The sequence below is a fragment of the Pteropus medius genome, unplaced genomic scaffold (genome assembly GCF_902729225.1).
Source record: "Pteropus medius unplaced genomic scaffold, Ma_sr-lr_union100, whole genome shotgun sequence".
Classification (NCBI taxonomy): Eukaryota; Metazoa; Chordata; class Mammalia; order Chiroptera; family Pteropodidae; genus Pteropus; species Pteropus medius.
This window is the reverse complement of record NW_024349800.1, coordinates 16476801-16493574: the sequence shown is the minus strand read 5'-3', so window position 1 is coordinate 16493574 and position 16774 is coordinate 16476801. Positions and strand designations below refer to the sequence as shown.

General features: G+C 33.7%; 1 protein-coding gene across 11 annotated transcripts in view; it reads left to right on the top strand.

Annotated features, from left to right (window-relative positions):
- The window catches only part of MYCBP2 (MYC binding protein 2), a 238192-nt gene that overhangs the window by 9075 nt on the left and 212343 nt on the right, over positions 1-16774 (top strand). For all 11 annotated transcript variants that reach the window (XM_039886905.1, XM_039886906.1, XM_039886908.1 and 8 more), the window contains exon 2: positions 16172-16247. In XM_039886905.1, coding sequence (XP_039742839.1) covers positions 16172-16247 — 76 coding nt within the window. The remainder of the gene's footprint in view (positions 1-16171; positions 16248-16774) is intronic.

Here is a 16774-nt window from a genome sequence, read left to right as displayed (position 1 = left end):
ATGGCACAATTGATGATAACACCGTGGAGTTTGGACAGGATGCCCTGCAAGGATGAGGTCCCATCCTCCAGTGTTCCCAATAGGAAGAACACATGGAAATGGGAGTGGTTCCACTTAGCATCACTCTTTGATCCACTGGAGAATTTGTGCTCCCATCCTTGTAGCTCTGAGCACCAGGGATTAAAAAGTCCTTGTTCTCAGAAGGGAATCATTTCCAACAGAAGACGCTACAAGAGTCCTTTTACACTTTAAAACACTGCTACTGCTGAGACTTGGCACTTCTTTTCCAAGGACAGGAAGCACCATTTTGACAGGGCTAATGTACCTAATTATCTAATAGAGATAGGGCAGCTGCTCCACAATGGATCATGGCGGTTTGGCACGCAGAAGATGTACTAGGTGTCTCTTGGTACTTCCTTGTTCAATTTTGGTGGCAAATGGACATGAAAAAGGTCTGACAACCACCTTTTGAGATCAGCCACCTTGATCAGCAGAAATGCTAGCAAAGATGAAGGGAATCTAGAATGGCTAGCAGAGAAGAGGTTGTGACTAAGTTTTGGCCTTGAAACTATCTGAAATCAATGTGGGTTGGGGGAACTGTAGTTTGTCCTGCTTTACTTCCTCTGGAAAGTTTCTCCAGAAAATGAAACTAACTAGAATACTGGAGGAGCTTTATTTGAAGCAAGTGAATCCTAATAGTGTGATATAATTGGTGGACTACAGTGAATGTTGTAGATTAATTGTAATAATTGTTTTGTAGATTCTTTGGGATGTTCTGTATAATATTCTTTCTGACCCTCCCCTCCCACACACACATTCTCCCCACCTTTATTTTAATTACAAGAATTTCTGTAGCAGTGCTGAATAGAAGTGAAAGTTGTGTCCTTCCTTGTTCCTAATTTTGGGGAAACAATTACAAATTTGTCTTTCAGCCTTTCAGTATTAAGTAATAATCGTATATTAAGAGAATAAAAGAAAATAAATTAATTTCTGAATGTTGTCAGCCTTGCGTTTCCTGTGATAAAACCTCTTTTGTGGTATATTGTTAAATTTGATTTGCTAATATTTTTAGTTATATTTTCATGAGAGATATTGGTCTGTCAATTTTTTGTTTTTTGGTAATGTCTTTGTCAGGTTTTAGTATTACAGTTATCCTTGTTCTATAAAACAAATTGGATAGTAATCCCTTCTTCTGTATTTTAAAAAAATTTTCATGAGATTGGTCTTATTTTTTCTTGAATATTTGATAGAATTGACCGGGGATACCATCTGGCCCTAGAATTGCCTTTTAGGGAAGCTTTTGACAGATTCGGTTTCTTTAATAGATATGGAGATATTCAGATTTTTTGTTATTTATCTTATCAGTTTTGGTAACTTGTATTTTTTGGGGGCAGGTGGGAGAGAGTTTTGCCCATTTCATCATATCATTTAAATGGTTGAAATTTTTGGCATCAGGTTGTTCATAACATTCTTTTTCTTATCCTTTAATATCTGTGGGATCTGTGCTGATAATTTCTTTTTCATTCCCTATATTGGGGTTTTCTCTTTTTCTTCATCTGCCTGGCTAAAAGTTTGTCAATTTATTAGTTTAAGGAGCCAACTTTTGGCTTTGTTTAATTTCTCATCTATTTTTTTTATTTTGTTGTTTTTTTTTCTCTTGTAATTTACTACTACTTAGAGTTAGCTTTGCTATTTTTTCTAGTTTCTTAAGGTAGAATCTGAGGTCATCGATTTCAGATTTTCCTTCTATCATAAGTATTTAAAGCTATGAATTTTTATCTAAGCATTACTTTATTCACATCCCACAAATTTTTTTTTTTTTTTGGTGCCAAAACCTGGGACGCATCCCACAAAGTTTGATACTCTATTTATTCTTTATCATTTATCTTAAAATATTTTCTTTTTAAAATTTCAGCTTTGATCTATGCATTATTTAGCAAATTATTTAACCTTCAGATATTTGGGGGTTTCTTATACATACATATTATTGTGATTACTTTATAATGCACATTTTGTATGATTTATCTTTTAAAATTTATTGAAGTTTGTTTCATCTCCCACAGTATTGTCTACCTTGGTGACTGTACCATTTACACTTGAACAGAATGTGTGTTTTGCCATTTTTGCATGTAGAGTTCTGTAAAGATCAATAGTTAAAGCTGGTTGTTCCTGTTATTTGGCTCTTTTATGTCTGTACTAATTTTTTGTGTGGGTCTATCAGTTGCTGGGAGAGAGATATTAAAAATATTCCACTCTAATGTAGATTCGTATTTGTCCTTTTAATTTTGTCAGTTTTGCTTCATGGACTTTGGGGCTCTGGTATTAGGTACACATACATTTATAACTTTTAAAACATTCTGGTGCTTGCTTCAGCAGCACATATACTAAAACATCCTGGTGATTTTTTTTTTTTTTCATATGACACATCTCTCTTTAATCTGCAGTAATACTCTTTGTCTTGAACTTATTTTGTCTGATGTCACAATTGCCTCTCCAGCCCTCTTATGCTTACTGTTTGCAGGCTAAGTTTTTCCCATCTGTTTATTTTAGATCTATCCTCCTTTTTAATTTTAAAGTTTCTCTCCTTTGGGCAGCATGTGGAAGATTTTGCTTTTTAAATATACTTTGTCAGTTTTTGCCTTTTATTTGGAGAGTTTAGACCATTAATATTTAATGTAATTAATATTGTTGGCTTTGGGTCTACCATTTTATTGTCTTCTGTTTCCCTCTCTTTTTTTTGTTCATCTCTTCTTTTTCTGCCTTCTTTTTGATTATATTTTAGTATTACATTTTAGTATATCTGTTGGCCTTTTTAGCTTTATCTTTTTGTTTTTAATGCTTTCAAGATTACATAATTTATATACATAACTTTTTACAGCCTAGAGTTACTGTTGTACTGTTTCATTTAAAATAAAGAAACCCTACAATCATACAGATTGTTTTTTCCTTCTTCTACCTCCCCTTTCCTCCAGACTTTATGTTATAGTTGTCGAATGTGTTATGGCTGCATACTTTGAAAAACTCAACATGTAATATTATAGTTTTTGCTGTCAAAGATAATATATAATTTAAAGAAAAAGGAAAAAAGTACTATTTTATGTTTACTTACATATTTATTATTTCTGTTCTTCATTCCTGAAGATGCTACATTTCCTTTCAGCCTAAAGTACTCACTTTAGCATGTTTTGTAAAGCAGTTTGCTGAGGATAAACTGTTTTTCTTCATCTGAGAATGTCTTTATTTTGCTTTCATTCTTAAAGGCTATTTCAAGTGGATATGGAATTCTGAGTGACACTTGTGTTGCTTTTTAGCATTTTAATGATGTTCCACTGTGTTTTCACCATTATGATTTCTGATGAGGAACTTGGTAATTTGAATCTTATTCCCTTATATTTAGTATGTCATTTTTCTCTGTCTGCTTTCAAAATTTTTTTTTGTTTTTTTATTTTTCAACAGTTTGATTTGATGTGTCTAGTCATTATTTTCTTTGAGTTTATCCTCTTCAGAGAATGCTCATCTTCTTGAATATGGAAATTTGTCTCTTACCAAATTTACAATACTTTCTGCCATTGTTTCTTAAAATATTCCTAGTTTCTTTCCTTTTCCCATCCAAGATTTCAGTGACAATTATGATAAAACTTGAGATTGTCTCATAAGTCTTTGACTGTTCATTTTACCTTTTGTCAAACTTTTCTCTCTTTGTTCTTCAGATTGGATGATTTTTATTGACCCATTTTCAAGTTCACAGACTTTTTTCTCTGTCATCTTCATTCTTTTATTTATCCCAAGTGATTTTTTTAATTTCACATATTGTATTGTTCAGTTTCAAAATTTATATTTGGTTCTTTTTAAAAATAATTTCTTTTTGTCTTCTGAGAACTTTTTTTCATTCATTCAAGTGTGTTTGCTTTCTTATAGTAGTTACTTTAAGGATATTGTTGGATAATTACAACATCTGGATCATCTCAGGGTTGGAACCTATTGTTTTTTTTTTCCTTTCTTGAAATTAATCGTATTTTTTCTTGCTCTCTGTATTGTGAGAATTTTGAGTTGTATCTTGGACAATGTGAATGTTATATTTTGTAAACTCTGGGGCGTTTATAATTATATTCATAATTATCTGGAGAATGTTGATTTTTGTTGTTTCTTTTAGCAGACTCTCAACCCATTTAAGTTCAGCTGGCACATTTGGTCTTGCCTTTTGTGGGTGGTAGTTCAAAATCTCAGTTCAATTCTCAGAGCCTCTGCTGTGTTGGTGTGGGTCTGCCCCATACTTATATAGCCCCAATAAGCTCAAGACTTGTTGGTTTATAGACAGAATCAGGGAATTTTTTTCTCTATCTTTCTCCTTTCCAGGATTTCCTCTATATTCTCCAGCAGGCAGGGGCCCTTTTCCCCAATTCCTGTGGCCAGAAAAAGGGTTTCTCTTGGAATTTTACTTTCTGAGTTGTTGCTCTGTATGCAGTGATTGCTTCCTGGCCTTAGGGCAAAGCTGTTTGAGAAATGGGGGAAAAAAGGAAACCGACTGGGAAAACTCACTCTCCTTGGGGTCACTTTCCTAAATTTGACTTCCCTCCACAATCTGCTTTTGTTTCCATTTCAGAGTCCTCCAGTAATTCTTTTTATCTTTCTGTCTTTCTGTCTTGCTTGCTTTCTCTATTTTTTTTTTCTTTTTGTATTTTGTCCACAGCTTTTAGTTTTAAACAGCAGGAAAGATAGGCTGTATTTGGGTTTATGTCATTATACTGGACCAAAATTCCTTCTTTGGCTGCTTTAAAGATTTTTCTCTTTATCTTTGATTTTTAGTAACTTGACCGTACCGTACCTAGTAACTTGACTGTAGTATACCGTTTTGCATGTATGTGTGTGTGTATGTGTGTATCCTGTGTTTGGTATTCATTGAACTTCTTAGATTATGTGATACGAATTTTTGTTTAATTTGGCACATTTTGGCCATTATTTCCTCAAATATTATTTCAAACCCAGTCTCCCTTATTTCCTTTTGGAATCCAGTTATTACACATATGAGACTGCCTGATATGGATGAAAGGTCAGCAAATTTATTCTGTAAAGGGCCAGATAGTAAATACTTTAGGCCTTGCAGGCAGTATGGTCTCTGTTGCAACTAGTCAAATCTGTTGTTACAGCTTGAAAGCAGCTGTAGACAACATGTAAACAGATGAGCATGGCTGTGTTCCAGTATACCGGTATTTACAAAAATAGGTGGCAGGCTTGATTTGGATGACAGGCTGTAGTTTGCAGACTCCTGAGGTAGACAGTGATATTTGCTGGAGCTACATTGTGAGTTAAGGTTAAAAATCCTAAGAATTGCAAAACACAAAGATTGGCAATAACTAAAGTGTGGGAAACTGGGTGAAAGAGAATAAAAGTATAGAAGAGACTAGAAAGATATATTAGGATCAGGTTATTATGGTCCAGGTACTGCTTTAGTTGAGAACAGTAGTGACTGAAACTTTCAATTAATAAAAATATCTCTGGTAACATTGTAGAGGATGAAAAGGCGCAGATCGCCAAAGCAGGCCTACCATTAAAGAAGCATTTTGCAGTAGTTCTGACAAGTGATAATGAACCAGGGAAAAAGGCAATAGGAACAGATGAAATAAAATGGATTTGAGAGACATTTTGCTGTTAGAAGTGAAGGAAGACTGTTAGGTGTAATAGGAAGAGCTAGTTTCTCAAGAGTCCATTCCTGGTACCCTTCTCTCTAAATATTCTTTCTTAGTTATTTCTGTCAGTCCTGTGACTTCAATTTTTACGTGAATGTTTTTAATTTCCTGGTCTGTGGTTTAAAGCTAAAACCTTTCCCTTAACTTTTAGACCTATATTTTGAAAAATTTACTGGGAGTCTCTCCATTCTGTCTCAAATACATTATGTTTCAGTATATTCAAAGGCTCCTCGTGAATATACTGTCACTTACAAACTACCTCTTTTTCTGTATGTCAGCTAAACAGGAGTCTGAGACATCATCTTGAAATTAGCATTACGGGATCATAATGATCTAACACCCACTCACTCCCACCTTTTTTTTTTTCCCCAGAAGGCAGGGAGAAGTCACATTTCAGTGGGAAAGTGAATCGATATTAGATGGAGAAGGGAGTAGAGTATTTAGAAGCTAGTGTTTAAAAGGAAAGAGGGAAAGAGGAAGGAGACAAAGAATGAATTTCTGTTTTAGATAAGAAACACTCAGATGTTCTTAGTGTCCTCGTCATAGCCCTTTCACATTCATCTCCATACTGTCCACTTAAATCTATGACTTCCTGCCTGAGAGCTTTCTTACTGGCCAGAGACATACTCTGTGCAGGTCAAGTCAGAAATGCCAGAAATGCCTTCAGAAAGGTTTTCAACCAGTAATGAGTGAGGAGTTGGTAGATAAATACCTCATTTTTATCATCCTTCAGCTGAGATAACTGAGCCATGTTCTGCACCATCTACCAGAGTTCTCTAGTAGGGTCATGCTCTAGTTGCCCGTCTCGGGGTAACTGGCTTAATAATGCACACTTTCTTGACTGCCTTCCCTTCCCTATTTCTATTCTGATTCTCTCTACCATCGTTTTTCCTGGATCACCTCTCAAAATAACTGTTTGTACTTGAATCCTTGAATCAAGTCTGCATCTAGGGAAATCCAAACCAAGTGAGACTTTGCTTTACTTTAGCATGGTAATAATGAAATTTGTTTAGCACTCACTAAATACCTATCATAACTCTAAATGCCTCATAATCCAATGGGAGAGGTACTATTTTTGTCCTGTTTTACAGATGAGGTGACTAAAAGACACAGAGGTTAAGTAACTTTCCCAAGATCACAGAACTAATAAATAACAGAGCCTGCATTTGAACCTAGGCCATGTGTGTGTAAATTCTGCACTCTTAACCTAGTAGACTGAGGGAAAGGGCAGGAATAATGAACAAAAAACAAAAGAATGGGGATAATTAATGGAGTAAGGCCCTCACAGCGATCAGTTCAAGGTTGGTTATGGAAATTAAAAGAAGTATATCCCTAATGGTGTCCCCATTTTAACAGTTGAGTGGAGGGTTAGGTTACCTGCTGTGAGCCTTATGAGTGGGGTTTGAAGTGGCTAGAAAGGTTTTAGATTTTCACGATAGATACAACTTTATTGTCAGAGAACATAGCTGGCTCTAGACCATCATTCTGATGTTCATGAACTCTCAATAGCAGTTATTCTTTAGGATTGTTAAAGTTTCTTGAAAACAAAGTTCTTATGTTACCAATATAGAAATACAGAATATGAACAGATAACTCTCATAAGGAATAATATATGTACTAAAGATTTAAGGGGAGGAAAAGAAAGAAAAAGGAGCTAATAAAGAAGACTGAAAAGGAATCATCATCAAAGGTGGAAGGAACACTGAAATAGGGTTCATTTAGAAGACAAGGAATTCAGTATCCAACGAGAAAGATTGTGATGTTGAGAGTCTCATACACTTGTAGAATTTTGATTAGTGAGGGACTGAAAAATTTCGAGACCATTTTTCCTTGAGATTTAGTGATGAAGAGGGATAGAGAATCACTTACCTTTTTTCTTTTTTCTCATTTGGAGGAGGCCAGCGGGCCTCTCAGGTTAGAAGCCATAGGAGAAAAGAAAGATTTAAGAGTGAACAAAGAGAGTGTAAGTGGCTGAGCCAAATCCTGAGGATGGCGAATGAGATGGGGTCCAGTGCATGAGAGGAAGGGTATACTTGGATAAGGTAAGGGCTGTCTTTTTTGAGATGGGAGGAGTTGAAGGAGGAGGTTTCAGGTATGGAAAAGGTCTCGGGGACATATTTTCAAACCTTTTATCTTGCTCTGCTAAGTTCTAGATTTTTTCCCTGACCTCTTCAATTCTCTGATCACCTGTGTCTAATGTACTGTAAACCCATCTGTTCTGTTTTTAGTTTCAGTTATTAAATTTTTCACATATTTTTCATAGAAGTTTGATTTGATTCTTTTTTCACATGTGCTACGTTACCCATGCCTACAGATATTTTAAAGGTAGTCTTTTATTTCTTTTAATCTGATAAGCATAGTTGTGTCTGAAAATTCCATTTGAAATCTGGGTGTCTTTCTGTTGTCTGTTTCTGTTAGTTCTCACCCAAGGTGTCTTATCTTGGTTCTTTGTGTCTCTGGTTGTTTGGCTGCTAACTCTCATTATCCTTGTGGTGGCTCTCGAGCCTGGGATGAGTAGATTGTCTTCAGAAAGTTTTACAGTTGCTTCATTAAACTTGAGTGTTCCTCCTCTATTTAGACTGTGTGTATCCGAGGGTGTAAATCTTCATGAAGCATGGTCTAAATTTTCGGAGATTCTCCTCTGAAATAACTTTTCAGAGATTCTCCTCTCACTCTCTACTCCCATCCTCTTCCCTACCCTCTTTTTCTTTTTCTTATACTGCTCTGCCCACTACCAAGGTAGCTTTATTTATATTTCTACCTCCATGCTCTATCCTAATGTGAAGACTTCCAAATAAGGTCAAGAAGCTGAAGCTATATATAGGGAATCTGTTTTCATTTTTCCCCTGAAATGTGAAAATCTCTTTTCTTGTTACTAATTATCAAGCTAGGTTAAGTAAATAAAAGTTTTCTACTTAGTAATCAGACACTGTTTCTCCCTAATTTATGCAGTGATGCTTGAACACAATGATAAGAGTATCATTACATTAATTATACAGGAGAAATAAGTCTAGCTTCTATAGAAAAGCTTCAGTTACATTCAGTATTTTATAAATTAGTTGATTAAAACAATGGTGTTGTATGTGGTATTGATAATTCACTTATTAATTCCTTATTTGTGGGTTATTTTGCATTTTCCATAAATAGTTATTATACCTACAAATAAAAATACTTTTTCATTTCAACACTTATGACTTTTATTTCTTTTACTTGACTTACTGACTTTCAGTACAGAATTAAATAGAAGTGGCGATGGCATAAGTCCTTGTATTTTTTTCTTATACTTAGTGGAAGTATATAATTTTTTATTGAGTATAAAGTCTATTGTTAGCTGTAGGTTTTATTGTAGATCATACTTATCAGTTTTAGTAATTTTTTTTCTAGCTTACTGAGGCATATAATCACAAATGGTTGAGTTTTATGAAATACTTTTTCTGCTTCAATTGAAATGATTTCCCCCCATATTCTGGTTTTATTTCGAATTACATCAATTGGATTTTGCATTTTATCTGTTTCCTTTTTTATATGTTGCTGGACATTGAGATTATTTTTAGATCAGTGGCTTTTCCCCCTAGTTTTTAAAATTGAAATATAATTCACATACCATAAAATATACTTTTAAAAGTATACAACTCAGTGGTTTTTAGTATATTCACAAAGTTGTGCAGCCAGAACATTTTTCTTCACCACAGAAAATAAATCTCACACCCCTTAATAGTCACTTGTGACCCTTTTCCTTTCCACTAGCCCCTAGCAACCACTTATCAGCTTTTTGTTTCAATCTGTATTTGTCTATCTGGACATTTCATATAAATTGGATTGTACAATTTGTGACCTTTGGAGACTTTTTTGTTTCACTTAGCATAACGATTTTGGAGTTCATCCATGTGATAGCATATGTCTACTTCATTCATTTTTATGGCTGAATAATGTTTCATTATATGGATGTACCACATTTTATTCATTCATCAATTGATGAACATTTGGGTTGTTTCTTCTTTTTGGCTCTGTAGTATTTTTGCTTCTATGTTCATGAGACATATTGGCCTGAAATTTTCTTATTTTGAAATACCCTTTTCAGGTTTTGGTATCAGAATTATACTAGCTTTAGAAAATGATTTGGGAAATATTTCTTCATTTTATGTTCTTGGGAAAAGTTAGTCTAAGATTGATATTGTTTGAAAGAATGTACCAGCAAATTCTTTAAGTGTTTAGAAGAATTCACTGGCAAAACCATCTGAGTTTAGAGTTTTCTTTGTGGGAAGGTTTTGATTAGCGACTCAACTTCTTTAACAGATATGTCTTTTCAGATTTGTATTTTTTTTTCCCAGTTTAGTGTTGGAAAGTTATGTTTTTCAAGAAATTTGTCCATCTTATTTAAGTTGTGAAATTTATGGGCAGATCTGTAGTGATATCCTCTATCTTATTTCTCTTATGGGTAATTTGCAGTTTTATTTTTTTCCTGACCAATCTTGCTAGAGGTTGATTTCATTTATTAATCTTTTCAGAGAACCAATTTTAGCTCTTTGATTTTTCTCTATTGAATATCTGCTCTCTATTTCATTGGTATCTACTCTTAATTTGTATTTACATTCTTAATATTTAATTTGCTGTTTTCTTTCTAAGTTGTAAACCTATATTATTTACTTTCAAATTTCCTTTTTCTTTATATGCATTTATGTATTTGCAAAAAGCTATAAATTTCCCCTAAGCACTACTTTGGCTGCATTCCGCAAGTTTTGATATGTTATATTTCATTTTAATTTAATTAAAAATATTTTCTAATTTCCATTGTAACTTTGTGTAGCTCTTTGACACATAGTTTATTTTTCTTTGACCTCCCTTTTAGCATTATGAAATACTCTGCTCATCTCATAATACTTCTAGCCTTAAAAATTACTTTGTCAAAAAAAAATTACTTTGTCATATATTAGTAAAGCCACATCAGTTTTTTTGGGGAGGCCAGTGAATATGTTCCAGATATAGCTTCTCTAGGCTTTTTACATTTTAGTCTGTGTCCTTTTATTTAAAAATTTGATACAGCAATTATTAAAGGAAGACCTACCTTTTGTATTTCTTGAAGTATTAGTATATTGACAATGAATTATGCCAGCTTTTGTGGGTCTAAAAATATCTCTATTTTTGTCTTCATTTTTAAAGGATAATTTTGATAGGTATATAATTCTAGGTTGCTAGATTTCCTCCAACCCCAGCACTTTTCAATACCAAAAATGGAAGCAATCAATCTTATTGTTGTTCTTTCGACTGTATCTTTTTTCCTCTGGCTTTTTTTTTTAAGATTTTCTCTTTATTCATTGTTTAAACAATTTGACTATTTCTAGCATTTGGTGTTTTAGGTATGATTTTTTTTTTTTTTGCATTTTCCTAGTTAAGAGTTCTCTGAGCTTCTTGACTCTGAGTTGATGTGTTTCCTCACTTTTGTAAAAGTTATTTAAATGATCTCTTCACATTTTGCTTTTGTTCCATTCTTTTTTTCTCTCTTTGTCTTGGATTACAAATACATGAATATGAGACCATTCGACGGTGTCCCACATCTCATATTCGCTGTTTTGTTCATCTCATTCTTTTCTCTCTGCTTAAGTTTGGGTATTTTCTCTCGGCCTGTCAGCAAGTCCATGAATTATGTTTTCCTCTGGTCTCTTCTGTTCTTAAGATCATCTGACAAGTTCTTAATTTCAGATATTTATTTTTTAGAAAATCCACTTGGCTTAAAAAAAAATAGATTCTGTTTAAAATCACATCATTTCATCCATTTTTTTTTTTTTAATCATTGTGTCTGTTTCAAGTCCTTGACTCCTAACTTCAGTATTTGGGTTATCTCAAGTTTGCCTAATTGTCTGATTTTCTCTTGATTATCTGTTACATTAATTTGCTTATTTGGATGTTTCTTAATATGTTTATTGTGTACTTCTAACATTGTGTGTAAAAGAACAGTTATTTTCTTTCAGATTAAGTTATTTTCTTTCAGAAAGGTTTGCTCTTTGCTATGTTGTATTGGGTAAGATGTTGACTACCTCAGTCTGATCAGGAATTAAGTAGACTTCTCCCTCCACTGCGAGTCTGTCTTTTAAACACTGAGAAACTGTGGGAAATTGACTATGTTTGTCCACCTAGCCTCCTTATCTTTCCTTAGTGCCCCATGACTAAGCAGATGTACCACTGGGGAAACTGGCCACATATTTGAGGCTTTTCTAAATTTCCAGTCATTCCAACCTGTGAGGACATCTGAAGCATCAGTGGTTTCTGATTTCCTTTAGTAGAGTTCCTCTGTTTAAGCCAAGCTTAATCTTCACTTGTATCTAAACTCTGCAGATGCCCCCATGGAAGAAAATGCCAGTGGTCTGGGCTCACCTTGGAAGTACTCGTCCATCTCTGGATTTTAGTTCATCTAGTTCTTAATCACTTCCACAACTTTCTTATGTTAGTGTAGGTTTTGAAGGAAGAGCCATGGCTTGCTCCTATCTAGTATCTGACTGTAGGGAAGTAGACATCAGGAGTTTATCTTTGCAAAAAGAAAAGGCAGACAACTTTAGAGTGCTAATTTGTGTGTAGGCATAGTAATGTTTTAAATAGTTTTATCTGTGTTGCATGCTAATAGTTATATATTTTTTCTTTCTGATATGGCTCTGAACTAAGTCAACAAACTAGAGTCCACAGACCAAATTGGCACAATTTCTGTTTTTGTATGGTCTGTGAACTAAGAATGGTTTTTACATTTTTTAAAAGTTAAAAAAAATAAAATGAAAAAATTTTTGGCACATGAAAATTATATGAAATTCAAATGTCTGTGTCCAGAAATAAAGTTTTATTGAAATAAAACCAGTCATTTGTTTGTGTGTTTTGTCTATAGCTGCTTTTATGCTATAATGGTTGAGTAGTCGTAACAGAGATCATATGGCCTAAAAAGTGTAGAATATTTACTGTCTGTTCCTTTAGAAGGAAAAAAAAAAGGCCTATTCCTGCCTTAGACCATAGACTCAGGAATTTTTCATTTCTCATTACTAAAGAAAATTAAACAAAAGATTGAAAACCTTTTATTCCTACAGTTTTTTGAATTTGGACTTATAACATCTTAGCATTTTAGAGTTAAAAAGAACCTGAGAGATAATCTCCTTAATCTTGTTATTTTACAAATGATGAAGAAGATTTAGAGTGAGAGAGGTTTTTAAATTAAATTACGGCTAATTTTTGTTTTGTTAGAAAACAAGCTCAGTAATAAGCTGATAGAGAAACTAATGATCTATATCATGGAACAACTTGCAAAATTAATTTATTCTCATTGTGGAAATATTTGGTTTTCCTTAAACAGTGGTAGCTATTAAGAATATTTCTTCTTTAGGATTTTTAAAGTAAATATTTTAAAGTAAATATTTAAAGCACATTAATAGTACTTGCCTTTCATTACCACCCATAATTCTTTCAAATCTCATGGGCAGTGGGTTTGTTTTTTTGAGTGTGAAAAAACTAAAAATCTTACAGAATCAATTCCAGACATTCTTCCTTAAGCTCCTATTTGATATAGGATTTAAAGTACTAAATCATCAGAAATTCCAACGTGAGTTGTTGATGTGTAAGACCAGTTTTTAGAGTTTTTCTTTTATTTCATCTATTCATCCTCAGATATTTTGAAAAGTTTAATTTAGTTCTCAAATGCAGTCATATAATGAGATGTTATATTACTAACAAATAGCATTTTCATTTTCTAATGTTGACTATAAATTTTCTTTATATACTTCTAAATTTATTACTGGCTTTTTTTTGGTTAACCCTCTACTTCTAAAACTAGCTAGATCAACAAAAAATTCAATAAAATCAATTTGTGGGGATTTGAAGAAAGCTGATTCTCTAGGAATTGGTAGGTTCAGATTCATTTAAATTGTTATAACTAATTAAATCTCAAATCCATAGAAAGAAGTATTTTAGGAATACATATAAAGTCGTTTGAACTTTAAAGAAGTTTATTTAACAAAGCAGACAAAAGTATTGTTGTATACTTGTGAAAATTTAAGTCTGGGATAACTAGGCTTTAGGAAATTCATCTTAATTTGGATTTATATTTTCTGTTTCTCTGAAGTTTGGTTTTGAGTGAACCTTGATGTTTTTCTAAATTGTTTAAATGGTCTAACCTTTTAGCAGTTACATACTCCAGTTGCTCAAGTCACTGATTTTACTTAAGTAAATTTTGGTATAAAGGGAGGTTGGTTTCCTAAGCCATATATACTCATGCTTTTCATTAACTAGTTTGTTCATCTGATTTTCATCTGATGTGTCAGACACTGATTCAGGCACTGAAAGTACAGAGCTGAAATAGATATTTTTCATGATCTCACATCACTCATAGTTGACTTGATTGTATAAGCAGGTGTATCTGTTCATGTGTAGCATTTGATAACTATTGACCACTCTCTTTACTTTTGTGGTATACTATCCTGGGGAGATAGTATCCACCTACACGGTTTCCATTACTTCCTTTGCACCAAAATCTGCTAAAATAATCCTATGGCTAACTCCTTAATAGGTGTTTCTGGCTAGATATCCTTTAATATATTGGTGTATCTGTGGATCTGTCCTTGGTCTGCTTATTTTACTTTTTGAGTAAGGCTAAACTTGCTTCTTTTCTGCTCTTCTTCTCTCCTTCCTCCTACTTTCTCTTTTTCTCATAATAATATTGAGTACTTTGTTCCAGGCTTTTTTCTGGGCAAAGAGGCTAGAGCAGTGAACAAGAAAGACATGGCCTCTACACTCTTGGAGCATACAGCTTGGTGAGAAAATGATATATTAAACAAATAATCCCATATGTAATTAGTTGTAGATTACACATGAAACACAAGTATACAATGAAATGCCAGTGTATATTAGAGAAACTAACCCAGTCTGGGACATTCCTGAGTAAGTAACACTTATACTGGGACCTCAAAGGTGAATAGTGGTAGCAGGAGAAGTTGTGGGAGAAAATTCCAGGCAGAGGGAGAACCTTTGTGAAAGGTTCTAAAGGGCTTAGCAGGTTCGGACAGTTGACAGGATATCCTTATGGCTGGAGGATGATGAACAAGTGGAGATGGGTGTAAAATGAAGCAGGAGAGACTGGCAGAGGTCAGATTTTGATAGAGCGTCTTTTAAACCATGTCAGTGCTTTTGGACTTCACACTGATGGAATCGAGGAGACATTAATAGAGTTTTAAGTTGGGGAATTACCTACTCAGATTTGTGTTTTAAAAAGTTGACTTGGGTTCTTATGTTAAAAATGGATTGAAGAGGGGCAGATGTAGATGTGCAGAATGAATGAAGAAGCTTTTGCAGTGGTCCAGGCAGAAGGTGGTGGTAATTTAGGTACTAGCATAGCAGCAGTAGAGATGATGTTGACAGATTGAAGAACTATTTACAAGGTATAATTGACAGTATTTTGTGATTATTTTGGTTATGGAGTGAAGCTGAAGGAAGTGTCAAGGACAAAATTTTCATATGCTTGTTCACATCTGTCTTGTTGGCATTTTAGTCTCTTGAAGTCAAACATTTTCAAAATCGAACCCATTTTTTCATTTCACAAACATTCTCTTTGACGTCTCTCTTTTTGTTAATGGCATCTCTGTCTCCAAGTGAGCTAAGTTACAACTTTTTGGGGGTCACAACTTCCACCAAATTAGTTACCAGGTGTTAAGGACTCGACCTCTGCATCATCTAGAGTCTCTTCTTCCTCCATCGCCTCCTTCACTTTTTTTTTTTTTGTCTTTGCTGTATCAGTAACATGCTCTTGCTAGATCATTAAACTATGCTTTACATCCAAATCTCTGAGCTCCTTGAGGGCAAAAACTGTCTTTTTCATCTTGTATCTTTAGTACCTAGCAGTGTATACCTCAGCATGATAGGTATAAAAAAAATTAAAAGAAAATACAATGTTTTCCTTGACTGCCTTCATCCACTATAATTCTCTTTAGTTGCCAAAGTCATTTAGGTGCTTCCCTTTGCTTAAATAAGAATTCGGTCATAGGGCTGTGAGGTAATGAAAAACTGGCTGCTGTATATGAGAAGTATATGAGTTGGGGTTTTCATATAGTAAGCCAGTAAAAATGGACTCCTAACCCCTTGTACACTTCAGCTCTCACAACTACACAGAGTAGATTTTTCTGAGAAGGAACCATAGTTGGTATTTATTAGCATCTTCACTGTTGAATAAAGTTTAAAGACTTTCATTTGATGCCTTTAAAATTTTTTTAATTTTATAAAAGTATTTGTAGAATTCAGTTTTTAAAATTATTTAATGTGTATTTCTTAGCTATCCAGAATTGTGTTATCTCAATAGCTACATTATATGGTAGTACCTTATTTGTACACCTAGAGTATATTATTTCATAGAAAGTTTATGGGATAAATATTCAAGTGTCTACTCTGGAAGTACCTATTTTTAATAACTTTGTGCTAATATGAACTTTCATAATTTTTTTCCTACTTTTTTACATTTTTAGGAATAAGAAAATTTTAAATAAGAAGAAATTGAAAAGAAAACAGAAGAGCAAATCAAAAGTGAAGACAAGAAGCAAGGTAAAACTGTTGGCAATTTATAGGGAATAATGACTTTTTCATATAGTAATTTGAATCCAAATGCCAAGATTAAAAAGGTGTGAATCTAGTCAGCAAACCATTTTACTTCTATACACTAAAGTAATTTTTTAGAAGCCCCTTATTATTTAGTTACACTCTTTGTTTTCATATTTAGAGCATTTCTTGATCAGTAGCCTGGAAGTTAATATCTGGCTGCTGACATTTTAGTCTCTTGAAGTTTATTATTGAGTCTTGTTATTTTTGATCAGTCCTTTGGGGGAACATATCATTTCTCTTCTCTTTTTTCACTCTGACTACCTGTACTAGAAACTGAGCAAAACTGGCTTGTGAATTGGGACTTGGATTTGGGTTGATCACATGCCTGTGCATGTGTTATGAATTAGGAAGAATCTTGGTGCATTTATATTGTTCTGAGCTGCTTTCGACTCTGAGTGGCTATGCAAAGGAAAATGCAGTATAGAATATTTGAATTATGTTGAACCTTAGAGATAAAGGATCTCATTTTC